General features: G+C 52.3%; 3 protein-coding genes and 1 non-coding gene across 4 annotated transcripts; 2 read left to right on the top strand and 2 right to left on the bottom strand.

Annotated features, from left to right (window-relative positions):
- Positions 1 to 1,524: 1,524 nt before the first annotated feature.
- Positions 1,525 to 7,974, bottom strand: TGME49_243310 (hypothetical protein). The gene is made up of 3 exons (XM_002366790.2): positions 3,357 to 7,974; positions 2,851 to 2,905; positions 1,525 to 2,459 (listed from the first exon to the last, which is right to left on the bottom strand). The coding sequence occupies exons 1-3, from the start codon at positions 7,081 to 7,083 to the stop codon at positions 2,441 to 2,443; spliced, it is 3,801 nt and encodes a 1,266-aa protein (XP_002366831.1). The 5' UTR covers positions 7,084 to 7,974; the 3' UTR covers positions 1,525 to 2,440.
- On the bottom strand, positions 2,001 to 2,073 carry TGME49_243320. The gene has a single exon. It is a non-coding gene; the product is annotated as a tRNA-Thr (tRNA).
- A 194-nt stretch (positions 7,975 to 8,168) lies between the features above and the next one.
- TGME49_243302 (hypothetical protein) lies at positions 8,169 to 9,348 on the top strand (the record flags this gene model as incomplete). Its single annotated transcript, XM_018780668.1, has 2 exons — positions 8,169 to 8,813; positions 9,329 to 9,348. Exons 1-2 carry the CDS (start codon positions 8,612 to 8,614, stop codon positions 9,346 to 9,348), a joined length of 222 nt encoding a protein of 73 aa, XP_018637505.1. The 5' UTR covers positions 8,169 to 8,611.
- Positions 9,349 to 9,710: 362 nt separating this feature from the next.
- On the top strand, positions 9,711 to 23,437 carry TGME49_243298 (ICE family protease (caspase) p20 domain-containing protein). Its single transcript, XM_018780667.1, has 11 exons — positions 9,711 to 14,488; positions 14,816 to 14,885; positions 15,610 to 15,694; positions 16,247 to 16,363; positions 17,067 to 17,163; positions 17,606 to 17,719; positions 18,566 to 18,813; positions 19,566 to 19,662; positions 19,966 to 20,074; positions 20,549 to 20,718; positions 21,319 to 23,437. Exons 1-11 carry the CDS (start codon positions 10,066 to 10,068, stop codon positions 21,954 to 21,956), a joined length of 6,168 nt encoding a protein of 2,055 aa, XP_018637504.1. The 5' UTR covers positions 9,711 to 10,065; the 3' UTR covers positions 21,957 to 23,437.
- The last annotated feature ends 1,271 nt before the right edge of the window (positions 23,438 to 24,708 follow it).

Here is a 24,708-nt window from a genome sequence, read left to right as displayed (position 1 = left end):
CTTTCGCTTTTCAGTGAATGAATCATTTTTACGAAGAACCTGATGAAGAAGCGAGTAGATTTGAGCAGTTGGAGTCAATGTATCGTAGTAGCTTGCGATTGGAACTTCTGGAAACTCGATAAACAGTGAGAGCATCAGAGAAGATCGAAACATGCAAGCACCACGCTCATGGATTTTCCATCGGGCTGCATGTGGACTGGCAACGAGTACGGTCATTGCCGGTGACACCGTCACTTCTTGGAACAGTGACAATAAGGGATCCCGAACTACGTCATGAGGGCCACTTTTTCCCGGTGTCTCTCATTCTCTCGCAAATCACTTGTGTGGCGCTGTCAAATCTACAGTCAACACTGTGAGCGGGTCGGTGGTCAAGGCAGTACATTTAAAACGACAATTCCCCCAAAATCATGCTTGGCTGCGTCCATATGTTCATCTCCATAGTAATTAGCGATCCGAGGCAATGGAAAATAACCACTTCCATCCGGGAAGAGTTGCTTGCTCCATGTGAAGCACATAGCACAAGATAACGTCCTGTCACCCGAAAGTTGCTACTCGCGGCCTAGCAGCGACGATCACCGAAAAATCCAGTAGTAATTAGTAGCAGATCGAAGCAACCAAGATTGTAGCTTCACAAGCTTTTATGTGCAGCTTGAGACGGGGGATCTTTCTTTCTAGTATGAGTAGGAGACAGATTTGTTATGGCCACCATCCAATGTTCCGTATGCAATACCCCCGACGGAAAATCGGGAGAGCTGACGTCATTTGAGACTATGAGATTCGAATATTCGTCTACGAAACATAACGCCATTGAGGCTCGTTTGAGTCCCGTTTTGCTGACATTGCAGTTTCAAAGTAAACAAAGTGAGGACACTGTTATTATACCGATAATTTCATCATCTGCTTGGAACGTTGGAACGTTTCTTTTAAGCGGAAGCGAACATAATCCGGGCCCTGACAAAGAGCGATGTGAGCAAGAGCCTCGTTTCAGCATATCACGTTTTCCATCCCGTTTTCCCTCGATGTGTCAGCCCCAGACGTAAGTCGAATACACACCAAAACTGTGGTCCACTTCTCTGTTCTCCAGTTTCTGATACAGAGCGACGACGCTGGCCATCTGCCTCGTTTCTGCCGACCTGTGGAACGTGCGAAAAAACAAGGTGTTCCACGGAAATCGAAGAAAAGGATTTGTTTTGCTCTTTGAGCGATAACGCCAGCGCCGGGCTTCTCTGCGATATCACCGGCAGTCTACTGCTCTTTTTTTCTGCTCGGATCCTGATCGTGTGCAGAATGGATTTCGTGCTTCCCTGCAAGGAAGCATCAAGGGGGCATGCGCAGCAGTTACAGATCCCTTTACGAACCGCAGTGTTGCTGTAAACAATAGAAAATAGGTATGGATGTGGGTGGTGCACAAGAATGATCTGAACTGTGAATGACTTGCAAAAACTGCACAACCATCGTGGAGAAAGTGAGAGAACGGGGCGGGGCGGCTTTTCTCGGACCACCATTTCTGTGAAAATTCGAAATGCGCTCCTTACTGGTTCTACAGGATTTGCACGGGGGCAAATTTAATCGAGGAGTTGTCGATACGACTGTTAAAAGGTCATCGTAGCATCAGCCTTCGAACGTCTCGACCTGCGTGTTTTGCGCAATAAGCTCTCCTTACAATCTTCCCACGCATATACGTGGATTGCCCGATATGATGAAGGCATGACTGCAAAGTGCCTAACCGTAGCGCAGCCACCCAATGCAGCGATTGTCTCAACATAGCACTTTCGTGGCGACGAGCCGGACACTGACACATCCTCTATTCTCCACCAAGCCGTGATACTTTGCATTTACCACACTGACCTCAACTGTGCTGGTAAACATGATTCCGCGTTAGTTGTTTCGAGGAACGACACAAAACACAGTTGTCTTCATCTCAACGGCAAAGCACTAGGTTGCCTTCTGACAACACTTCACCTATACGTGACCTTTTCCTTATAAGGACAGGGTTCAAGAGCCTACTGCCGGAGTCGAACCGACGACCTTCCGCTTACTAGGCGGATGCTCTACCAACTAAGCTAAGCAGGCTGGGACTTTGTCGTTCGCGTGCCACTCCGCTTTGTCCTTTCCTCTGGCCTCTTGTTGCCTTCCCTTTTTCGTAGTTGAATTTGACGATGATGCTATACGAACTAGGCTCAGCAGGATGGGCTGTCGTTCAGCACCCAGTGCGATTCAAGCAAAAAGAGTCTGTATCGTTTCTGAGAACGATATGAAGCGCAGAAGAGAAACGTCTGCGTGAGAATGTCCATGCACCCTTTGACGCATGCGCAGAGAATACGGAAAAGAAACGCGCCCATGCTCGATTTTCCCCGAAAGAAAAACCCAACAGTGAACGGTTCTGTACGCCCCAAAATACGAATAACATGTGGACGCACAAGGAAAGCCACAACCCCGGTCATCGTCTCCGGCTTCCCCTGAAAACACAGTACGCAAGACGCAGAAAAAAAGAAACACTGCGAGAAACAACAGCGGTGATTTCATGACCACGTCACCAAACAACTGCCATTTCACCTTCATATCCCAGCGTCACCGCTCCGAAAAAAATCAATACTATGCTACGCGCTATCTGCCTGTCCACTCTTCTCTCGCGTTCTCTACAATGTAGAAACCCGCCTAAAACTGTTTACACACGCTCATCTTTCACTCCTATCAACAATCCGGAAACTTAAAGAGAGTATTATCCATGGGAGATTCAGCTGCAGTATGTTTCGACATCATGGTGAAAACGCTTTCCGCGAACTTTGTACAGACTCGTTAAAGTTTGTGACACGAAAGGCAGAAAACCCCCAGACCGAAGAGACTCACCTGCCGCGTGTTCCCCGTGCTGTGCGCCCACCACGCTGAAACGCGAAAGGATTTGCTGCAGGCAGACAAAAACCAAAACAAAGAACCAGGAGAGACAGTCACCGTTTCTCTCAATTCCACCATTTTAAGCTGAACACTCACAGATATATCTCTGTCGAGTGTTCTTCGACAAAAACACAAGAAGACATTTTCCCTCAACAGCCGCAACGCACCCGCCAACATCCGCTCATGATACTAAACGAAGACATACACAATATCCACAGAAGAAAACATCTGACCTTGCTAATCCACGTACCTGTATCAACAGACGCGTACGCATATATATATATATATATATATATATATATATATATATATATATATATGTAAAGTTCCCGTGTTAGATGTTTCTCCCCTTTCCAGCACCTTTGTTACCACTAGGTCCCAGAATGATGCAGAGTTTCTTCGTTTCTGTTCACTGATGTCCTCGCCGCAGACGCCCTCGATTCCCTTCCACTTTTGCTCACCTCCTGCAGGTGCTCCTGGGCCAGCATCTTGTGGGCCTGAAGCGATTCCAGCACCGAAGGCGAGAGGGGCCCCCGAGCCTGCCACGCCGAGGCCCGATGTTCCGAAGCCCGGGAGAAGGCCGTTGGCTGCGGGCTCCGAGTTGGAACCCAAATGTTGACCCTGCGCGCCAGCGCCCCCCCAGAAGGCAGACCGGCCGGGGCCGGCTGGCCCACCAGCCGGGCCAGCGGCCCCTCCGATGCCGGGTCCCGCGCCACCTGTCTCTCCCGGGGGCTTCGGCGAGACTGCAGGCCCTGCGCCAGTGAACCCCGAAGACGATCCGTTTCCGGCTGTTGCTCCAAACGCATTTTTCCCCCCCAAAGTCGCCCCCTGGTTTCCGCTGTTCGCAGAAGGCCGGACGATCGTCAGTCGAGGCCGCCTTTGCCCAGGAGCCAGGAGGGGACTCGGTCCACTCCCTCCAGCTCGACTTGCCGAAGTCGACGGCTTCTCTGTGGCAGGCGTACCGCCCCCTGAGTCTGCCTGAGAGAAGGAGGCTGGTCCGTCAGAAGGCGAGACGTTGAGGGCGCCTTCTCCGAGAGAACGGGTTGCCTGGGGCGCGGGTGGCTGGTTGGCCGAGCCGCAGGAGTCTCCTGCCTGGCGATTGGCTCCAAACACGAACTGCGGGCCCTGAGAGGAAGGGCCACTCTGCACAGCCGCTGGCTTCTCTGCTTTGCTTCCCGAACCGACCTCTTCAGTCGCCTTCGCTGCTTTCTCGGCTGCTGCCGTCTCAGCCTCCGACTTCTGCCTTGCCATCTCTGCCGCGAGTCGCGCTTCCTCCTCTTTGCGTTTCCTCTCCAGCATCTGGTGCCGCACGCGCTCGGCCTCTTCGCGCTGGCGGAGCTCCTGCGTCTCTTCCGCCGTCAACGCTGTCCCTAAACTGTTCACCAGGGTCGCCTCGTCTGCCGACGGGAGGCCCGGTCCTGCGAACCCAGGCCCGTGGAACAGCATGCGTCGGGCGACGCCTCCCGTGCTCTGTCTCTTCCGCTTTCGTAGCAGACGCGCGAGTGGCGGCGGCGGAGGTGGAGGCGCCGCTAGCAACGCCGCGATCGCAGCCTCTTCCTTTCCACTCCTCGGCATACGCGGAATGTGAGGCAGAGGAGAGAGAGACGAAGACGAGAGAGAAGACGAGAAAGAAGAAGACGAAGGAAAAGAAGAGGCACAGAGAGAAGACTGAGACGCGAGCGACGCAGAGGGGACAGCTGGAGCGGGAGGAGCTGCGACTGGACCTACACGAGCGTGAGGCGGGCTCGTTGACCGCGGACCGATGGTTCTCTCAATGGAAACCGTATCTTCTTCTGAGGAACTCTGAGGCTCCAAAGTGGAGAGCGAGAACCGTCGGCGCTTGGCGAGTCTTCGGTCTTCGTTGTCGATTTCTTCATCCGAAGTGGCCTCTGCCAACGCGTTCCAGGACATGGTTTTGAGGCTGGGGCCTTGTATGAGGTCGAGGCCGGAGAGGCTTCGTCTGTCGGTTGAATCTGTTTCTTCACTTCGCCGCAAAATCGTTTCTGTCCCTTCTTTGCTTTGTCCCTTTTTTGCGGAGTGGATCTGCCCCTGTCCTTGCTTGAGAAAGGAACCCTGTGGAGTCTCTCGAGACAAGAGAGCTCGCTTCACCCTCTGGCAAGACGCCTCTGAGTCCTCGCTGTCTTCCTCCTCAAACTTCTCCCACCCGCCAGGGCCCAGCGATCGGCGCCTGTGTCCCTCGCGAGCTTCGTCGCTTCGGCGCCCCCCAGTCTCCTGGCTCCACTCGGGCTCCAGTCTGCTTTCGCCTTTCTCTCCTTCGAGACCCGTGGGCGTGAAGAAGTCTAACACGTGTCTCCCGCCGCGCTTCTCGAGCTGGGCGCCTTCGACGAAACTGTCGCCGGCCGCCCCTGTCTCCTGAGACACCCTGCTGCAACCAGAGAGAGAGCCCCTGTCTGGCGTCTCTCGAGGCGCGACAGCTCTGCCTGGCGTTGAGACAGGAAAAGCAGCAGCTGAAAGGTCCTGGGCAGAAGGCCCCAGGGCAGGAAACGCTCTTGCGGCTGACGGTTCTTCCGGATCGAGAAGACACTCCATGACGGGAGAGACGAAGAGCGGCGAGCCTTCTTCAGAGCGGTTGTCGAGGTCCACAGAGTCTCCACAGGTCTGTTGTTTGTTTTCTGCGAAGCGGTCGACTCTCTCGTGTCTCTCCCAGAACGAGAACTGCCTGGCTACAGATGTGAAGGGCAAAGAGCGACGATCGAAAGTGGCTGTCTTCTTCGCATAAACAGTGTCCGGAGCCTCTCCCTCCTGCGGGGATGTAGGCACGGACGAAGAGCGCCTTGGTCTTGCACGGTTGCGACTCGACCGGAATTCCGCCATTCCACCTTCTTGTCTCTCCTTACCTGTAAGTCCACTCGCCGCCTCTCCCGTTTGCTCACCACCTTCTCTCGGCACTGTCAGCCGCGTTTTTTCCAATTGGCTGAAATGCGGAGCCCTCTGATCTCGCGAAGATCGAACTACTTCGCTGGGGTCCTCTAGAAAGTCCCGCGGCCAGGCCCCCTGCAGGCACCTCTCGACGGTTTTGGTTTTTCTCTTCCAACAGGGTGGCCGCTGGCAAGGGTGCCGGATCGCAAAGCGACTCGCGCCTTTCCCGGGGTGTCTATACACCCCCGAACTGGCTCCTCGCCGCTCGCTCCGGCGGGTCACCCGCGCGCGCTCGCCAGAGAAGGGCCGACCAGATCTGCACGGGACGCCTGTCGACTCCGGCAAAGAGGAAAGGGTGGTATCTGAGTCGTCGTTCTCGTCTTCGTTCCGGGGGTCTGTCTCCTCACAGCACCTCTGGAGCAAACCGAGCTTCGGGGTGTATGTACGGCTGCACATAGCAGTCCAGTCGACAGGACCTGAATCGCTTCCCTTTGAGATCGGCGGGAGAGGCTGTGAAGCTACGAGAGGCTCGCGTCTACCGGAGCCAGACACGTCGTTCTCGAAAGCCATTCTCTGTTCGGGGATGGTCGAGGAAGGCCCGGAAGACGCGAAGGAACGGATTTTCACCGGCGAAGAAATCGGAGTGAAAAAGAGCACTCCACCACCCTCCTCCGATTCCCCAGTGCCATGCGACTCGTCGCTGACGCCACTGTCGCTCCTGCGCCGCGCCGAATTCGCTGGAAGTGAAAGCACCCAACCCTGTGGCATGCACGCGCCTGCAGAAACGGGGGCTTCTTCTTGAGACCGTTCCAGTTTCCAATTTTCTGCGTCTTCATCCTGCACGGCAGTCTCCCTGAAGCGCCTCGAACGGAGAGCTTCGGTCACGGGTGGAGGATTCAAAGTCGGAGTGCCATTTGGAGGCGGGTTGGAGTACACATCTCGCTGGGATCCAGCAGGCCCGGAACTCGGTGACGAGGCATAGCCATTGAGAGATGGAGCATCTGGCGGAGATTCTGCGCACTTCACAGCGTGGGCGGCACCAAGTGGAGACGAGCGCACAAGCACCGAAGGCTGGGCATACACCCGCGGCACGGGCGCCCGTCTGAGAGCCTCCTGGATGGGGTGCGAAGACGCAAGAAGCGACGCAGCCTGAGAGGCAGCCTGCAGCTGCCCATTTGCGTTCGTGTTGGAAGACTGACCGCGGCTGCTGATCGTGCTGTATGGGGCGGAAGAAACCACAAAGGACGCCGGCGAAAGGGTGTCTACCCAGCTGGCTCCCGCCCCCGTGTCGTTGCTGCTGCAGGGCATTAGAAACGCGAGAAAAAACGGCGGGTGCGGGGTTCCCCTTGGAGCGGAGACAGCAGCTTCGAATATTGAGAGCTAGTGACTTGTTTCGAAGTGGCGGTCAAGTCGTGAGTTGTTAGAGGTGTCGACGGTTCAGGGGTTCGCGAGTGGCAGTGGCGCCTTGGAAGACAGGGCTTCGACGCGGCCTCCGTAGGGACGAACGCAACGATTGAGGTGGAGAAGAACAGACGTAATAGAAAGAGACGTCTGAGTACAGTTTTCTTGAAAAGGGCATGAAGAAACGCTGAACGAAACGCGAGAGTGAACCGCGTGGCGGATGACCTAGAATTCGACGCGCGGTGCTGGGAACTCCGGAACAGCCATATCGTGGCAGGTCGGAATACTTCCACAGGAGGAAGACATTTGATTTGTGTCAAGCGAAAAACATATAAGAGGATTGAAGTGAAGCGAACGAAATGGCAAGTGACTGGAGCGCTTGACTCAAACGCCACATCTTACTCGGCGGAAATCGCAACAGTCGCTGCCACGGCACCCCAGGTGACGGACTCTGTTCTTTTGCAGTCCGCCGAGCGGACTGAGGATATCTTTCGAGAAAACGATGAACGGAGCTGGTCGCAACAGGAAGGCAACCTGGCAAATGCATTGGAATAATAGTCACGAGCTTGACTTCCGCGAAGATCCCAGGACTTTGCCGACGAATGGCAAAAAACGAACACTTCTGGTATGGCACATGCAGCACCGTGGACACGCTCGCTGGCCGGAAAACGACTCAAAAACCAACGCAAACTGAACGCACAGATCTCGGAAACAGAAAAACAGGGCACTCCGTGCCAGAATTCAACACACAATAGAAAACAGTGATATCTGTTCCTGCACGGTTTCCCTTCAGACGAGAGACTGTGAAGCGGGAAAAGATAAGAAAAGATTCAATTTATTGTACTCAACGTTATATTCGCTCCCGAATATAAGCCGCGGCATTGGTACTGACCAAGAAAACCCAACTGAGAACAACGCCGAGAATTGACTCATGCAAATTCGCGGTTTACATTGACTCTCACCCTTCTATTCCACCGATTCCTCGGCTGGCCTAGCGTGTTCACTCTGACGTCTAGATGGTGTGATGGCCAGATTTGCGTGGACAGAACTTCAAGGGAGAGTGCACTCTTAGATCGCTGGCGTTCATGCGTGAAACATCTTCTGCAGCAGACATGACCGTTTTCATGTCACATGACAGGGCCGTAAATCCACATCAAATGAAAGCGCGTACAATAATTGATCTTCGTTGTGAGCTTCGTGAGTGGAATCGACGCGAACAGCTGCGCCATCACTAGTGCAACTCGAGAAACTCTCGTCCCTGCTCTGCCACAAACTGCACTCGAATGAGTTCTTTTTCTCTCTGCATCACATGCATCTACACATGTAGCAACGCCCACTCGCTAAACATCAGTCGCTTCGAGCCCAGATAGTCGAGCTTTAAGTCATGCTCCGGCACCTTTGGTACGGAGTACGTACATCATTTGGATAACAACAAATGTACAAGCACTTCCTCGCTCCATGTTTTAGTGCTCAGCTTTCTCCCATTCACTGTGCATCTGCGTGGAGCATAGCGTTTTCGAAATTGGTAACTTCTGTTGCTGCCCAACACGACGCGAGCGCTCACGGTCTGGTGGCAACTGCGCGAGACAGGCTGCCCAATCACGTATGGTTTTCATCACAGCAGTACAAGCGTCATGGTATGCAATCATTTTAAAGAACACGTTCTTTCATGAGTTTTATCTCGATCAGATATAATGTCGCTGGTGGACGGCAATAGTAGAGCGGATTCGATGACGTTCAATCGTGGCACAGTGTGCAGAGAAACACAGACGTATTCCGACAGGTGATGAATGCTTGAGCAGTAGTCATTGTCGTAGCACCGTTGACTTGCAGGAGGAGCAAGTAAGGTAGTAGGCCAGTGAGTTTCTGCCTTTTTCTGTGTCGTGCAAATCCCCCGGCTCCGAGTGCTGCGCAAGATGGGACCCCCTGTCAGCTTACTACCCAGTGCCGTTCACCAAGGTTTCTCGTGGAGCTGGAGAGCGCGGGGAAAGAGAAGGGGGAAAGATTCAATTCGCTCTGTAATTTGTCGTTCTTGTTGCCTTCACGCCTCCATCGTTGTTTCTTGTCTCGTCTCGCGTGTCTTGTGGGGACAGTGTTAAGCTTCTATCAACCACACAGGTCGTAGTGCTGAAAAGGCCTATTTGTGTTGCAGCAAGGAGAGTTCGTCTTTGAAACTGAGGCGTCTTTCAAAGCGAACACCAGAGTAAGACGTTACACGTTCTTTTTCTGCGCCAAAACAGCCGACCGACATTATGCGTTTGTTACTCTGTGAGCAACTCTCGGTGCGCAACGTGCGCCTTCTTTTCTGTGCGCGGTTTTTGACATTGGCGACAGCGTCGGCTGAAACGTGCTCCAGAGACATCCCATGGAATATAGTGTTTTCAGCCCTCTTTTTCTGAATCGTTACTTTGTCCTAGGAAACAGCTACTGTTCCTGCTTCTCCCTCGTCTCCCCTTTTCCTAGATGAATGCTCGGAGCTGCGGACGGAGTCAGCGTACGCAAAGGGTCCGAAAGCACATCTTCCGATAGCTATTTGCAATATGAGGTCTTCTATCTGCTTGTTCCGGGCATTATTCGACGCTATTTCTCTTTTTTCGTGCTATCGATGAAGATCGCTATTGGTTTCTGGCCGGATTCTCAACCCTTCTTCCTTGGGGTCCACGTTTCGTTTTCGTGCGCAGTTTCACGCGGCCGACTGTGGTGTGAAGGCTCACTTCAGGTGGCCAGAGCTTTGCGCCCGCTTTAGCGAGGCACACACTTCTGCGATCACTTCTTTCTGCGGCAGATTTTTCATTTCTAAACTGCATTTTCAATATTGCGCGGGTAGCCATGTCTGCGAATGCGAGATGAGTGTTCTCCCTGGCTGCAATTGTACTGTTCTGAGTCAAAATGCTGACCCGCCTGGCTGCCCTGTTCCTCGGCGACGAGACAGCTCCAGCTGTATGTCCACCGGAGAATGGCCGCAAACTGGGAGTTGCGCCGTGGGCAACTTCGTGGACAACCGTCACAACTTTCAGTTCTGTCAGAACTGCCGCGGTTGTCCAAGTGTCTTCACACAGAAGCCTTCCCTCAAGCAGCGTGAGCGTCTCTCCTCGCCAGGAAACGCCAACGAGTCCGTTCCAGCGTGACGAAACCAGTAACTCGTTTCCTCAAGTTGTCCGACTGACGGATCCGGAGACCGGCTCTTCGCCGGGCGAGGCTCAGGTCCACGCCAACTCAGCGGCAGCAATCCCAGCGTGTTTCCTGCGAAAGCGGCCGGCGCCTGTCTTTCAGAAAACCTCCCCGGTTTCTGTCCGCGAACCGGCACCGAAACAAAAGGTGTTGACTGAGGACCATGGAAACAACCACGCACAGCAGTACGCGTGTTCCGCTCTTGTCACTTCGCATCCGCGTACTCATCGTTCTGCTGCCAGGCACGACAGACCCCCCGCGGTCGCCCCCGGACGCGAACAATCGACTACAGTTCCCTCCTCGCGCTCGCCTCCCGCAGGCGGTTCTGTCCGGACTCAAGTGGATACGCGGCTATCGCAGCCGTCGGCAGGGACGACGTTAAAAGCGCTGCCTAAAAAACGTGAGTCCGAGCGTAGTGGAGCATTCGCCGGTCCGAGTGCATTCTCACCTGCTCAGCCCCGCCAACTTGCTTGGCCTTGGCCAGAAGCTCCCCCGCCTTCACCGAAAGTCATGTGTGAGAAATGCGCGGCTGCGTCCCTTGAGCAAGGGCGTATTTGTCTGCCTCCTTCCGCCTCCGCCTCTGCATTGTCCGCACCTTCGCAGTCACACCTTTCCTCCAGTCTTATTGCCGCCTCGGCCGCTGTTCCTGATCCTTCTTTCCTCGTCTCTCCACTTTCTGTTCCTCGTCCCCGTCCTCATGCATCCTTGACTCGCCTCGCTGCCCCGGCGACACCAAGCACCTTTGTCCCCCGCAGACGGAGTCGTGTCTCGGCTCCCCATCCACCGTGGCGCGCCAGTCCTTCCCCTCTCCCTCTGTCTTCCCCTGCAACTCAGCTCCCAGGTGCAAATAGTCCCTGCTTGGGGAAGGAGAAGGTGTCTTTCTCTGTTCAGTCGCTTCCTGACTTGCCTTCTGAGAAGCGTGTGGCGACGCATGCAGATAAGGTCATGCCCCCAAAGAGTGGATGCGTTCCGATTCGACAGCAAGAGACAGAGAGCGGAGAGAGTGAACCGCTCCAGAGAAAGCGAGAGACCGACACAAAAGACAATTCCCAAGAAGGGAAAGGGGGAGCAACCGACGACGGCTCGCCAGACATGAGTTCGGCTTCTCTTTCTGGCGATAAACCCTTTTATAGAAAAGCTTCCTCCCTCCGGCAGTCGGATTCAGTGGCGGGTGAAAGGCGACAGCAGGAACCTGAGAAAGATGTGGAGGTCTGCGCTGCACGAGCACTTTCGACGATGCAGAGAGAAGGTGAAACGAACCACAGCCAAGGCTGCGAACAGAAGGCGGGAGAGGTGACGCAAGGGAGACGCGAGGAAACAGGGATTGTGGCACCGAAAAAAGGCCATAGAAATAGACGGGAGGCGAAAGAGAGGTCTCGCGGAGACAAACAGAGTAAGACATGCGAGAGGGCTGTGCTTGAAGAACATGAACCCACAGACAGGAGCTCGGAGACAGTCTCGTCTTCCGCTCTCGTCGTGGGATACTTCGATGACGAAGGGGTCTCTGTCATCAAAGAGGAGCTGAAGGGGGAAACGAGCGGAGCAAGCACGACCGCGAAGGGTGGATGGAAGTTCAATGAAGTGCATGAAGAGGAGGGAGGGAGAAAGCAGAAAGGCGAAGGCTGGCTTGCGTCTTTCGACATTGCATGGAGTGGCCATTCGAAGGCAGAAACAAGTAGGGAGAAACACCGGGGTCCAGCGGAACACAGTGCAGCGACAGGAGATGGGTTTCGTGGTACGGAAGAGGAGAGAAGTGGCCAGAAAAGAGAGACACAAGAAACGGGAGAACACATCTCCGCGTCTCCCACAGTGAGTGGAGACAAACCTGGGAGACGATCCATGGGGACAAGGAGCGGAAGGGAACAGAAGCCGGAAGGCGACAGTGCGCAGGAGACAACAGGCTGCTCCGACTCCACCAGCGCAGCGCCAAACCCCGTAAAGGAGCAAACCAAGGATTCGTGTGCTGCAGCTGCCGGTCAGTTTCATCGACTCGATGAGCCGACGCCGGCGTGGGTGGACGCGCCTCGACGAAGCAGAGACAAAGGAAACAGGACTGCCCGAGAGGCGGAAGGCGAGACGTATTCTTCGTCTCGCGCACCTGCTTCGCCGATCGCTAATGAACATGCTTCTGCGTCTCGTCGTTCGTTCACTCCGACAACGGCAGAACAGTGGGAAGAAGGCGAGGCAGGTATGAGGTCGTGTTTCACAGAGAAAGCTCCTCGGACAGAGCAGGAAGTCCTTGTCCGAGACGAGGCGGGATCTGTTCACCTCCTTCGTCTCTTTTCGACTTTCTCCTCCACGAACGAGGGCGGCTTCTCTCCCGCTGACATTCAGAGCACCCACAAAAGGCTTTCATGTGATCAAGACCCACCGATGTTTCCACGCAGAGAAGGCGGGAGGGAATGGCGTGGGCCTCCTTTACCCCCGGCGAGGTTCGGCTTCTCCTCTTCTAGGCGGTCTGCGTTGAGTTCTTTGGAAGCAACGTCAGAGGACGAGCGATCTGAACTTGCTCGAGCGGGCGAAGGAGAGCGAGATCGCCATAAAAGAGGGGGAAGTGAGCAGGTGCGTTCGGAGGCCTCGTCTGGGTTCGCACGTCACGCAGACAGCAGGTGTATAGACTCCTGTGAGGAGGCAGGACGTGCGTTGAAGGCGACCCCGAGAGTCCCGCAAATTGGAGGTTCGTCTGAGAGGAAGGCCACCGAGGTACCGCAGCAGCTCTTGGCGTCCGAAGGTGACGGAGACAGCGAAAGTTCGACTCTGTCTTTCGATGGCCGCATGCCGTCGGGTACCCGTTTGAATAGAAAACAAGAGACGCAGGGACATACGCCCGATAGCCAGGACGACGCAGAGCTTGTCTGGAAACAAGACGAAGCAGGAGACCTTCCTCGTCTTCTCTCGCCATCCGTCTTCCATCGAGGTTTCGCGTTCTCCTCACTTTCGTCTTCCTGCGTTTCGTCTGGCCCAGGTTCAGTCGCACCCCTGGGGTGCAGAGGTAGTGGGTCTCTCAGGTGTCTAGACAGCCGTCAAGGCGCCTGTAGTCTTCTCCAGCGAACAACGCAAGCATCGCAAGTTGACTACGATTCTGCGCCTTTCAACGAGTCCCGCGAAAATGCGGATCGGGTGTCACAGTGGCACGCAGAAAGAGAGAGACGAGAAGAAGAAACGAGACCACAGTCGACTGAAGGAGGACTGAGCGGAGACGCGCAAGGCAAGATGAAGGTGGATACGGCTGTCACTCATTTTCGTCTGACGTCTTCTTCAGAAGTGGAAAAGTCAGAAGTCGATGACTTTCCAATCTCGTCCGTCGACACAGACCCAGTCGAGTGGTTTTTCGCAAAAAACGTCGATGAGTCGTCTCTACTTCCTTTTTTCCCGCGACTCTCCTCCTCCCCTTCGGCATCGACGAAGCTGATGAATGTGCCCTTTCTTTGTCCTGCTTCTTCTACCTTTTCGTCCGTCTCATCTTGTCGACCCCCTGCGTTCATCCCAGCTGCAAGCCCAGAAGAACTACGGGGGCCGCGCTGGTGCATGCGCTCCTCCTCTGCGTTTCTGCCACGTGAAGGAATCCACCCAGACTCTCCTCCCCTTCCGTCTTTCTCGACAGAGGCGAAGGGAGTCGACTTGAGAGATAAAGGGATCGAGATGGGTTTCGAGAGAAACGAGAGGAGTGGCCGTTCCGCGTTGGGAGAAGTGCAGTCATTCGCCGCTGCGTTTGCTTCTATCGAAGCTCAGGCGAAGCGAAGTCGAGAGGGAGAAGAAGAAGGGGAGGCGGGACAAGCCTGTGAGAGAGAAGAATATGGCAGAGCTCGAGAACAAGGTGCACGTCTTTTCAACGATTGTGCTCCGTCGCTTTTCTCGCCACAGAGAGACCAAAGCGCCCCGCTCGGGGGACGCGAGAGCGTCGACCTCACTTGCCTCGCGGAGAGGAACATGTTGTCCGCGACAGCATCGGACAGTTCCTGTCCGTCGGCGACACAGAACAATTCCGGAAGGTTGTCCTTTGAGGCAAAAGGAAGGCGGCAGGCAAGGCAGACGCCAAATGAGAGAGCGAAAGAGTGGAGACCTCGAGACGAAGACAGGCCGCCTACAAAACGCGCTTTATGTGTCGGGTGTAACTACTTAGGCAAATTCTGCCAACTTGGTGAGACCCGACTTTGCCGTTTCTCGGGTGTCTGTACACCCGCCGGTGGTGGCCTCTAAGCGTCTGGCGCTCCTTCGTGCTCTTGATTTGCATCTCTGTCAACTGTGAGATCTTCAGAGTGGATTAGGATCCGTGAATCCGCCAAGGGGAAGTCTGTGGCTGTCGATTCAAACTTGATGTGTTGATTCCTACTGTTGTTTGTGTCTCACGTTTCTGTTTCAGTCTCAAGCCATTTATGTTTTCCATCTCTCTCCATCATTTGCCTTCCAACAGGCACCATTGCCATTTCTGTCGTCTGTGTTGTTTCTGTCCTTTCTACTTTCGCAGAAGGAGCAGCAGCGGACTGCATCAAACTCGCAGATGTCCTTCGTTATGGTTTCGGATTTGACAGTGTCAAGTCAGCACGATGCGCGCGAACGAGGAAAAGCTAAGAAAGGAGACAGAGATAACTTTCAAGGGTTGTTTGCCTTTTTTACGATTCCCTGTTTACCACTCTACACCAAATCTTCCCGTCGCGGCAGCCAGTCTCTCTGCATCTCTTTTCTTGGCAGTGTGACTGCGAATGTCTCCGCTCAAAATGTCTTTTCAGAAACCATGCCCTTGTGATAGAGTTGGTCGTGTGTGAACCTGACAGCATTTCTTGTCTGAACGGACACAGGGGGCTGCCTCTGCCTCCGTGCGGTGTTCGGCTGTTAATGGAAGTGCAGAAAGTGACCACGAGACCGAGAGCACCTAGTCAGCCTTTTTACCTGTCTTATTCGGGGACCACTGGTATGGTTCTAGCTCATGAGACTCTCGCAAGCGGGCAAGCATAGGAAGAGTCAGTGCTTCTTTATATGAACCATGCAGAAGCAACACCAAGCACTTTGGGCATCGTTTTGACTTCGAATCGACCCGAAGGTTTGATAAAGAGATTCATCTGTTTCTCTTGGAGCAACTGAAGCGACGCACGCTGTCTGGTTTGGAGATACCTGCTTGTCAAAGTTCCATGCAGACTCAAGCCAGTTGCAAGATCGCTGTTCCTAGTAAACGTGACGAACACTTTTCGTCGATCTACTGCGCGGTTCTCGTCATTTTTCTTTTGTCTGCCGCTTCCGGCCGGTCTCCGTCTTTTCTTTCAGGTGCCTCTACACCGACAAGAGGAAGCTCACTGGTCCTCCGGAGGCTGAGGAGACACTGCACTCGCCGACCAAAGCAAACATTCTTGTAGGTGAAAGATGCTTCAGCAGTCGTTTCTTCGTTTTCTCACTCTCGAGGTTTTGGATCTTATCAACAGAAAGCGGTTCTATTCGTCGACGTACAAAATCCTTCCACTGGCACATATCGCCTCTATTTTCTCTCTGGTGGATGTGTGTTATTCTCTCTGGCTGCCTTCCAACACACACCTATTATTCGTGTATAAATGTATATATATGTATATAGTTGTATATATATGTGCATCTATTCATTCCTGTGTGAAGGAGGAGAACGCGAGGAAGCAAAAGAAGCGCCAGAGAAGCGAGAAATGACACGAACCGCGCAGCACATGGAGATATCGTGTCTGTGACGCTTTACTGGGTTCCCATTGCCTGTGTCCCTTCGCCGAATGCGTGGCAAAGTTCCAGGCTGCAGAGAGACATGTTTTGGGTGTATTGCAGGAAGACATGTCCCGAGCTCTTTCCACGATCCGTGCCTGTGGGGCAACGTGTGGTACAGACGCAGACGAAAATTCCGAAGCCAGATTTGACTCATTGCTCTTTTCGCTATGTTTTTCTTCAGAGACACCTCACTTCGCTTGTGGAGACGGCTGCTGCAGGCGACGTGATTCTCTTCTTCTTCTCTGGCTGTGGCGTGCAGCTTCCTCCTAATCATCCGTATTTCGCTTCGTCCGTCTGCGTAGGTTTCTTCCGAACGCATTCGTCAGAAACTGTTCAACACCCGCAGAACGGCTGCGGTCTCTGCATGTGGGCTGTCTGATTGAGGACCTCGGTGTCTGTACAGACACCTGGTTCGCGGTGCTTCGAACATGAGTGTCAGGAATATGCGTCGAGGAGGACGTGCTTAGACGTCTTCTGAAAACGCAAGTCTCGAGTCTCCAGCTGTTTCTTGTCTGCAGGATATGTCAACTATGGTTTCACGAGTGGATTTCTCGCATTAGCACAAAGATTCGAATTTAGGGGAAATAAAAAATACGCGCTCTGTGAAGAAAAGCGCTGTTATGCTCTCTCCCGCTTCCTTACTGGCTTCTGTATTATCTGTTTTCACTGCTCTCTCCCCGCCTTTGTGTGGTGCGAGCAGGCGTCGTTTCACTGTCTGTGCATGCCCTGAGTAGACCCTCGTCTTGCTCGTGGATCTCATATGACGCCTGTCTCGAAGCTTGTACGGAGAGGGACTATATCCTGTCGCGGATACATGGATATTCTTGTTCGCCTTCGTCTCATTCGAAGGAGCAAAATATCTCTTGTTTCCTTCTGGTGACATCCGTCGAAATCTCTCTCCGCGTATACACCTGCCTCAGCTGAATCGCTTTACATGCGTGCGTCTCTTCTATCATTCCTCGTCTCTCGCTCTCCTCTGGCCGATCTGTCTGTCCCTGTAGGAGGGCGCGTTGCTGCCCGACGATTTCGAATCTCCCGACGTTCGTCGGCTTATATTGGGGTCCGAACTGAGGGCCATTGTCGACTCAGTTGCTCCAGGTGGGTGGCGGGAGAAGAGGCCGTCAACGAGTTTTCAGTTTCCTCCGTTTGTCGTGTTTCTGTGAGTTGAATTGCGACACTCTCTTGGCACAGTTCTCTGCAGATCATTCTTCTGGCATTGTTTAGAAGAAGAAGCTTCAGGAGTTGTGTGGTTCTTTCTGCGGATGAGATGGCGTTTCGCCGTTCATCCTCCTTCTCTCGCTTTCCTCGACTAGGGTTCATCATGCGTTTTCCTCTACCTTCTCCTTCTTCTTTGAAGGAGACTTGTCCGCCTTCTTCTCGCCTGTGTTGTCTGTGGTCGTCTTTTTCTCCTGCAGATTCTTCGTTCGTTTCTCTCTTTCGCGGCTTTTCTGTCTTGTGTTCATGTCTCTTCGCAGCTGTTTCCCTCTCCGGTTTTGGGGGATTGTCTGTCTCCTCTCCTTTCCTTCGCTTGTGCCTTCAGGGGTCCAGCTTTGCCTCATTTTCGATTGCTGTCACGCGTGTGGGTTCTTCCCCTCTCTCGCCGCTTGCTTCTTCTCTGCGAAAACGAGCGACTTCGCTCTCCCCAGTTCTCAAGGTATCCTTTTCTGTTTCCCTCGGCGCTCCATGCCGAGAGCGAGAGAGACGCCTGTGCACATCTGCGTGCGGAGGCGGAAGCGAGAGCAAAGGCAGGAAAGAGTGAATACAGAGAGGACAGGGAGGCACTGTATGTCTTCCGCGCGCGCCTTTTTCTTCAGCTCAGACAACCCAGTTGCTGACGCTCGAATCAAAATGCGACAGACTGGAAAACGCGTCGCAAACGAGAAGCAAAATACCGGGAACGTAACAAGGAAGACTAAAGAGAACGAAAGGGAAAGCAGACACACGAGAGAGAGAAAGAGTGTACGGAAAAACAATGCAAATTATCCAACTTTTCTTAGTGCGAGGTTCATTTCTTAACATATATCGCAGACAGCCGCACATCTATAGGATGCAAATCTGCATATTTATCCTTGCTGTTCGTCGCTCCTCCCCCAAATGTATATGTGTACATGTTTTTCATCGATTCCCTCTGATAGAAATATATATATATATATATATATATTGGTATATAGGTATATAGGTATATAGGCAGATGTATGTGTCTAGGTATCGCTACCGCTTTTGTATCGGTTTTCCATTGTGTAGGTTCTTCTGTCTCTTTTATCTGTGTTTCTTCTTCTTCGGATTTGTGTTCTCTGTCTCTCTTTCCTCCGAAACTAGGTTCCAACCTCGTTGTATTTTTCGTCTCAGTCCTCTGCTCTTTCTTTAGATGCATGCGTCTGCAATTCGCCTTCCGGTCCCGCCCGTCTTGACCGTCTTGACTTGCAGAGACCCGAGGCAGAAAAGTTCTTCTTCATGAACTCGCGAGTTTCTTCCTCCCTTCTGCCCTGCTTCCCTGCAGCTCCTTCGTTTCTTTTCTCACCTTCTCCCTCGGCCCTCCCGGGTGTCTGTCCACCCAGTGGCGGCGAGGCGGACTTTCGACGTCAGATGTTTCGTGTGAAATCTGCAGGCTGCGTTTCGCCGGAGTCTTCGGGTGTCTCCGCCAGAGCCAAGAGCGCAACCGAGCCGCGCCTCGAGACCGGGGGGCTCTCAGAGAAACAGAGGACCGAAACGCGCTTTTCCGGTTGTGAACTTGGTTCTGCAGTCACGGTAAGGTGTGTGGGGAAGACAACTCTGTTCGACTGTTGGCTTCATTTCTCGCCAGCGCGGGGGTCTGCGGCTCGGTCGTGGATTTCTCTCGGATCTCGGAGGCGCTGTCAGAGCCCTTCGGATGTCGCTCCGAGTCCTTCTTCCTTCGTGGCTACATACAGCCTTTCTGTGTTTCTTCATAAACCTCGTTCTACGTTTGCGGGACAACTCTCTTCTCGTTGTCGTCTTCCTGTTTTTTCTGCGTTCGTGTTTTGCTCACTCTTTTTTCTCGCTGCTGCGTCTCTTCCTCCCCCTCCTGCCCGCCGTCTCTCTTCTCTGTGTCTTCTGTGACGATTTCCGTTGTTGTATCCCAGGTGATTTCTCTCGCCTTCGTCTTTCTCTATTAGTGCCTTACCACTTTTAAAGTTTATCTCTCGAAACAGACCGCAAAACGTTTTTGCGTCTCGTTCGTTGCATGTTTCCTTTCTTCTCTCTGTCTTCCTTTCCCTTGTCTTTTTGCCCTGGTCTTTCCCCCTGTGGTTTTCCTTTTCGCTTTCCTCCCATTTCCCTTCTGTTCTTGCACACTTTCCTTCTGCCGCATCACCCGTTTGCCTCTCGTTTTCACTTTCGAGTCTGCGCGGCATGGATTCGCTTTCGTCTTTGTTCGTTTTCGCTTCGTTTGCGCGTCTAAAGAATCCCCCAGCCCTCGTGTACATCTCGTCTTCCTTCTCCACTCCATTTGTCTACATCGCGTTGTCGATGCTCCTTTTCAGACGACCTCTGAGGGACGCGCATCGATTTTCGTCTTGGTGCCAGACGAGGGAACATCTGCAGCCGAGGTTCTCCTGGAAGGATCTCAAACTCCGACAGGTGAAGCGGCAAGAAATGAAAAACCACATTAGGCAAAGAAGCAGTTCAAATGTTCAGTCCCTGTATCGTCTTCGCTCTTCGTCTATGTCGCATGCTTCCTCGGTGTTAGCTCTTCTATTCGCTTCGCGTCTCATTTTCTCTCTCGCTGCCTTTTTCCCGTCCGGCTTATCGTCGTCCACTGTCATGTGTTATCTGGCGTTTTCTTTCTCTCGCGTTCGCCTCTTTGTTCGTTTTTCCACTTCCCGAGAACACAGGGTTTAGGGTTTTACGGATTCCTTTGTGTGGATTCTCTGATGACGCCAGGCTGGTTCACGTATCGCCTGTTGCATGCGCTGAAAAATCTCCGGCGAGAGGCTTCCTACTTTGACATGGCCGACGCCGCAGCAGTCGCGCCTCTGCCCTTGCATGCGTCGTAGGCTTCACTTCGTTCTCTGCGATCTCCCCACGAAGACACAAAAAGCGGCTTTTCCTCAATATCCACTTCTACATGTAGACTCATATATCTTCATGTACCTGGTTGTTCCGAGAGAGAGACCTTTACCATGACGGATATATACGAAACTGCATTTATGTACGCATCTGCGTGCAGACATACACTCAAGATCAGGGGACCACATGCATCTAGATCTAATAATATATACACATGCGTATACATATACTTGCATATACATACATACATTTATATTTACATATATATATATATATATATATATATATATATACTTATATGTATCTGTATCTAGTAATCTATATATATATTTATATATGCATATACGTGTTTATTACAAATATACATTTTTATTTATAAAAAGGTCAGTAAAGGATGTTTGCATGTGGGTGCGTGCGTTCGCTTACATGTGTGGATGTTCCTTTCCTTGATGTGCAGCATGTTTTCTCCGCTCTTGACGGAGAGAGAAAAAGGCGGCCTTGTTGGCCACAGAAGCGGCGCGCGAGTTCGGTGGGAGGCGGAAGGGCATTCTTGTCTCTCCAGAAAAGAGAACTTTCTTCTTCTTTTCACTCCGCACACTCCTCCTCAGTCTCTCTGCGTCCTCTCGCGTAAGACACACAGAAAGAAAAAGACACGAGGAGAAACAGCGGAGACGCAACCGCAAGAGAGAAAGAAGGAAGCGGACGAAGTTGCACAGAAGGAAGAAGCAAGCAGAGAAAGGGAGACAGCAGGAGGAGAAAACGCGAAAGGAGAGAGGGTGGACGAAGACGAAAGAAGTTAGAAAGAGAAGGAGAGGGAGGTACCGAGAGAGGAAGGAAAGACAAGTCCGAGACGGCATTCCGTCAGAACGCAGTGAACACAGGAAAGGAAAGATGTTTTGGTATCATGGCGTACTTTGGAGATGGATTTCAAAGACTTTTGTTTTTGAACACAATTTTCCGCTGTTGCTTTCATGAGTTCGTGAAGCGCACGAATTAGGATTTTCGGATGTTGTCTCTATTGTCTTTTAAAACGTTTGTAGTTTTATCCTCCTAAATTTGATTTTCAAATAGGCACTGCTCCCCGGTCTTTTTCTGCTCGATCCGAGCGTCGCTTACGCCTTTGCCACTGCGTCGATGTTTCTCTGACCTGGCGCCTTCTTCTGCCGGCTATCAGGGAGTTTTTCAACTCCTGGATGTCTCCTGCTTGCCATGTTGTGTCGACTTCAGACGAACCTGCAACTCCTTCTCTCTTCCCGGCTTCTGAGACATACCATCCCTACGTGGTTCCTCCGTCTCGTCCGTCAGATTTCGTTTTCTCGCAGGTCGCACGCGCAGGCTGTTCTCATTCTTCTTCGCAGTTTCTTCCTTCCTTTCTCCAGTCTCCTTCCTCGTTTGACCTCCCGATCGCCTCTGCCTCTTCGCTCTTGACACCGTCACCTCTCCCTTCTTCGCACTCTGCTTCACCTTTCTCTTCTTCCTCCTCATCTTTCTCTTCTTCTTCCTCGTCTTTCTCTTCTTCCTCCTCGTCTTTCTCTTCTTCCTCTGTGCTCTCTTCTTCGCTCTCTTCTTCTCCGTGTTCTCTCGTTGGCCCTCTCTCGGTGAGAGAAGCAGTGGCCAGTGGGAAGCAGACAAGTCCGTGCGTTCCGCCAGGTTTCTGGGCGTCGGAGTCGGCGCGCGTCGCGCGAGAGGCGAAAGGGAGAGAACTCTGGCGGGGCGCTGTCTCCGTTGCAGTCAAGGCGATGCATACCCAGCGAGAGGGGAGAGACGAGGAAACTCAGAGACAATCCAGAGAAGGGAAGCCACAATTTCAAGCTGTCTTGTGGACTGAACCGCGAAAAGAGAACGCCGAGAGAGAAAAGATCTAGGGTGCGAAGAACGAACGCAGGGAGAAGGGAGTTGGGGTCAAGGCGACAACAAAAAGAGTCGCACAGGGTGCAGCGATCATGAACAGAACACCGAGACACAGAAGAGACAGGGGAGAGAGGAGAGAGGAGAGAGAAGACGAAAGTGGAGACTGTCGCGTTCGTCATGCGAAAGCATGGCAAACACACGACGCCGGTGTGAAGCTTGGCATTGAGAGGAAAGCGGCAGGAGAGGAGAGAATTAAACCACTCCGAAAGAACGCATGCAGAACACTGTCGAAGAACTGCATGCAGTCGACTACGTGTGCATGCAAAGAAGGGTACCAGGCAAGGAACGCACAGGCAGGAGAATTAGAAGGACTGCGTAAGGAAGAAGCGAGAGAAGAAGGAGAAAGAACGCATGAGGCAGAAACAATGTCCCTCAATACTGGCGAAGAGGAATACGCGGAGGTGGATGTACACCAACACAAAACAGGAGAGTGAGGTGGAGACAGTGTGTCACGCTCGTCTTGTGATCCTTTTTCTGCTTGGCAAGTTTCTGGTTCTTTGTCATTTCCCCTTCCTTTTCCTTCTGTCGCTTCTTCGTCGCGTTGCTCCTCTTTTCCTTCGGCTGTTTCTGCCTTCTCGTCGTCTCTTGCACTGGCAGCAGCATCACGGCTTTTCTGTTTTTTACCGCATTTGCCTCGTCTGATTCTTCCTCTGTTTCTCATTCTCACTCTCCTCTCCCTGTTTATGCGGGGGTCTACGCCATCTCCAATTCTTCGTTTTCTGCTGAAAAACAGCTTCCTTGTTTTCTCTCGGCTCTTCTTGCTTCTTCGTCTTCTCTCTCTTCTCGCTCCTCTTCTTTCTCGTCTACCATGTCTCCAACTTCTGGTCTTCTCCCTTCGTCATGTTTGGCTTCTGCTCCTTGCTTCGCTTCTTCTTTCTCTCCTGCTTTTCCACTGTGTCTCTTCTCCTCCTTTCTCCCTCTCGCTTGTCGTTCGTCTTCGTCGTTTTTCCGCTGGCTTCTGCTTCTCGGTCAGCGGCATCTCCGTCTGGAGAGCTCTCATATCTGCGACGAGAAACGAGCTTTCCCTTCGAAGGTCGAAGGACATTGGCGGACGGCGCGACCGCTGTTGAAAAGTCGGGGAACATGTACTGCGCTGTCCGGGGAAGCAGAGAGACGAAACGAGAAGACAGCCGTGGACGGACTAAATCGAAACGGCGGAGGTGCGTAAGAAGACGAGGAACGAGAAGAGAACTGCAAGAACGAAAGAGAGGGGAAAACGAAACGAAAGAAACGGCCGAACACGCAAAAAGTACGAAAACGCTTATTCACCGTAATTCCCCCGTCTGGTTCATTGTTTCGATCTCCACTCCATATCAAATGTATAATCTTTTTTTCCGTGTCTTGCTTTGCCACAAAAGCCGGCACACTTTCTATACTCAATTGTCTCTTTCTCCGGATAGAGAATATACCTACACGTTTCTTCTGTTACTTGCAGGCAATTATCTATATATATATATATATGTGTATATATATATATATATATGCTGTACAGCGCGACATGTGAATGCTACGAAGACATGCGCGTGCACATGGAGCGATACCAAACATGCGAAGGCGCTTGTTGAATTGACGAATGAATAATTCTGTCTGTCTCTTCAACATATCTATATATATCTTCATCTACATATCTTTATATATATATATATATATATATATGGAGAGAGAGCAGAGATAATGGGATATTAGCATGAGTCCCCCCCCCCGACGAAATTACTAGACTTGAATGACGTATTGAGACAGTCGTCATTTACTGCTGAGGTTCTCTGACTGTGACGAGTTAGCGAGGCTTTCTGTGAATTTGTTTTGAGTTTTAATTCCAAAAACTGGGAGACGAACAGGGTACGCGCCGGCCCCCAGGCGGCCCTGTCCGTTTCGCCAGTTTGTGGAGGAGCACAAAGAGTTTGCGCTTTTCCAAAATGTTGCCTCGAAAGCATTCTCGAGGAAAAATCTGTTTTTGGAGAGATCTCCACTTTAATCGAGTGCCACGGTGCCGCCGCATTCGTTCACTTGTTTGTTGCTTTTCGATGAATGCACAAGACGTTTTCAAAGATACTTTTATCTAGTAGTCGTTCCTTGTTTCAGCAAAGTCAAACCTTCATCGCCTTTCCTTTAAAAGAAGTCACATTTTCTGGGTTCGCTGGAGAGATGTTTTCGTTCACTGTGTAGAGGAATCTCGGAATTTCCTCTATTCGTTGCTTTCCCGAGGGTGTGTGTCATTTTCTTTCTTCCAAGTGCTGGAAAACAAAATGTCGCCCACACATGCGACTTGTTCAAGGAATTTGTTTTCGAAGAAGAGGCTTCAGAAGTCCCCCGGAAGCGCACAAATTCACACCTAGCAGAAGCGGTTGAACTCTATAAAAGGAACAGGCACATTCAGCGCCAACTTCTTCACTCGAGCAGACAGTGGCGTCCGGATGCAAAGCCTCACGCTCACGTTCGTTGTGCCTGACACAGATTCGTCTTCGTCTTAGGCGAGGAAGGTCTGTCAGGCGGATTTGAATTTCTCGTTGGCAACAGGGTGGAGCTCGCACGCGCTCCTTATACAATAGATTTTCACCGACAGAAGATCTTCTCTGTCTTCACGCTTCCTCTTTCGTTTCTTCAAATGCAGCGGAGACACCGACTGGCTGTCACGTGACTTCCGACGCGTAGAAACAAGTTCAACAAATTCAAGGATCCTCACTTTGGCAAGCCCCTTCGTTGTGT

This window comes from Toxoplasma gondii, chromosome VI (assembly GCF_000006565.2).
Source record: "Toxoplasma gondii ME49 chromosome VI, whole genome shotgun sequence".
In the NCBI taxonomy this organism is placed as follows: Eukaryota; Apicomplexa; class Conoidasida; order Eucoccidiorida; family Sarcocystidae; genus Toxoplasma; species Toxoplasma gondii.
Note: the sequence above shows the minus strand (reverse complement) of the source record. Positions and strands in the feature narration are given on the sequence as shown.

Bases quoted from the DNA above. Each gene is read 5' to 3' on its own strand.
- TGME49_243298 (XM_018780667.1), top strand. From the start codon at position 10,066: ATGCTGACCCGCCTGGCTGCCCTGTTCCTCGGCGACGAGACAGCTCCA. The intron at 14,886-15,609 runs GTCAGCACGATG...CTTTTCTTTCAG, and splicing joins TTCGGATTTGACAGTGTCAA to GTGCCTCTACACCGACAAGA. The intron at 17,164-17,605 runs GTGGGTGGCGGG...TTGTGCCTTCAG, and splicing joins TGTCGACTCAGTTGCTCCAG to GGGTCCAGCTTTGCCTCATT.
- TGME49_243310 (XM_002366790.2), bottom strand. From the start codon at position 7,083: ATGCCCTGCAGCAGCAACGACACGGGGGCGGGAGCCAGCTGGGTAGAC. The intron at 2,906-3,356 runs GTGAGCAAAAGT...GTCTGCCTGCAG, and splicing joins CCCAGGAGCACCTGCAGGAG to CAAATCCTTTCGCGTTTCAG.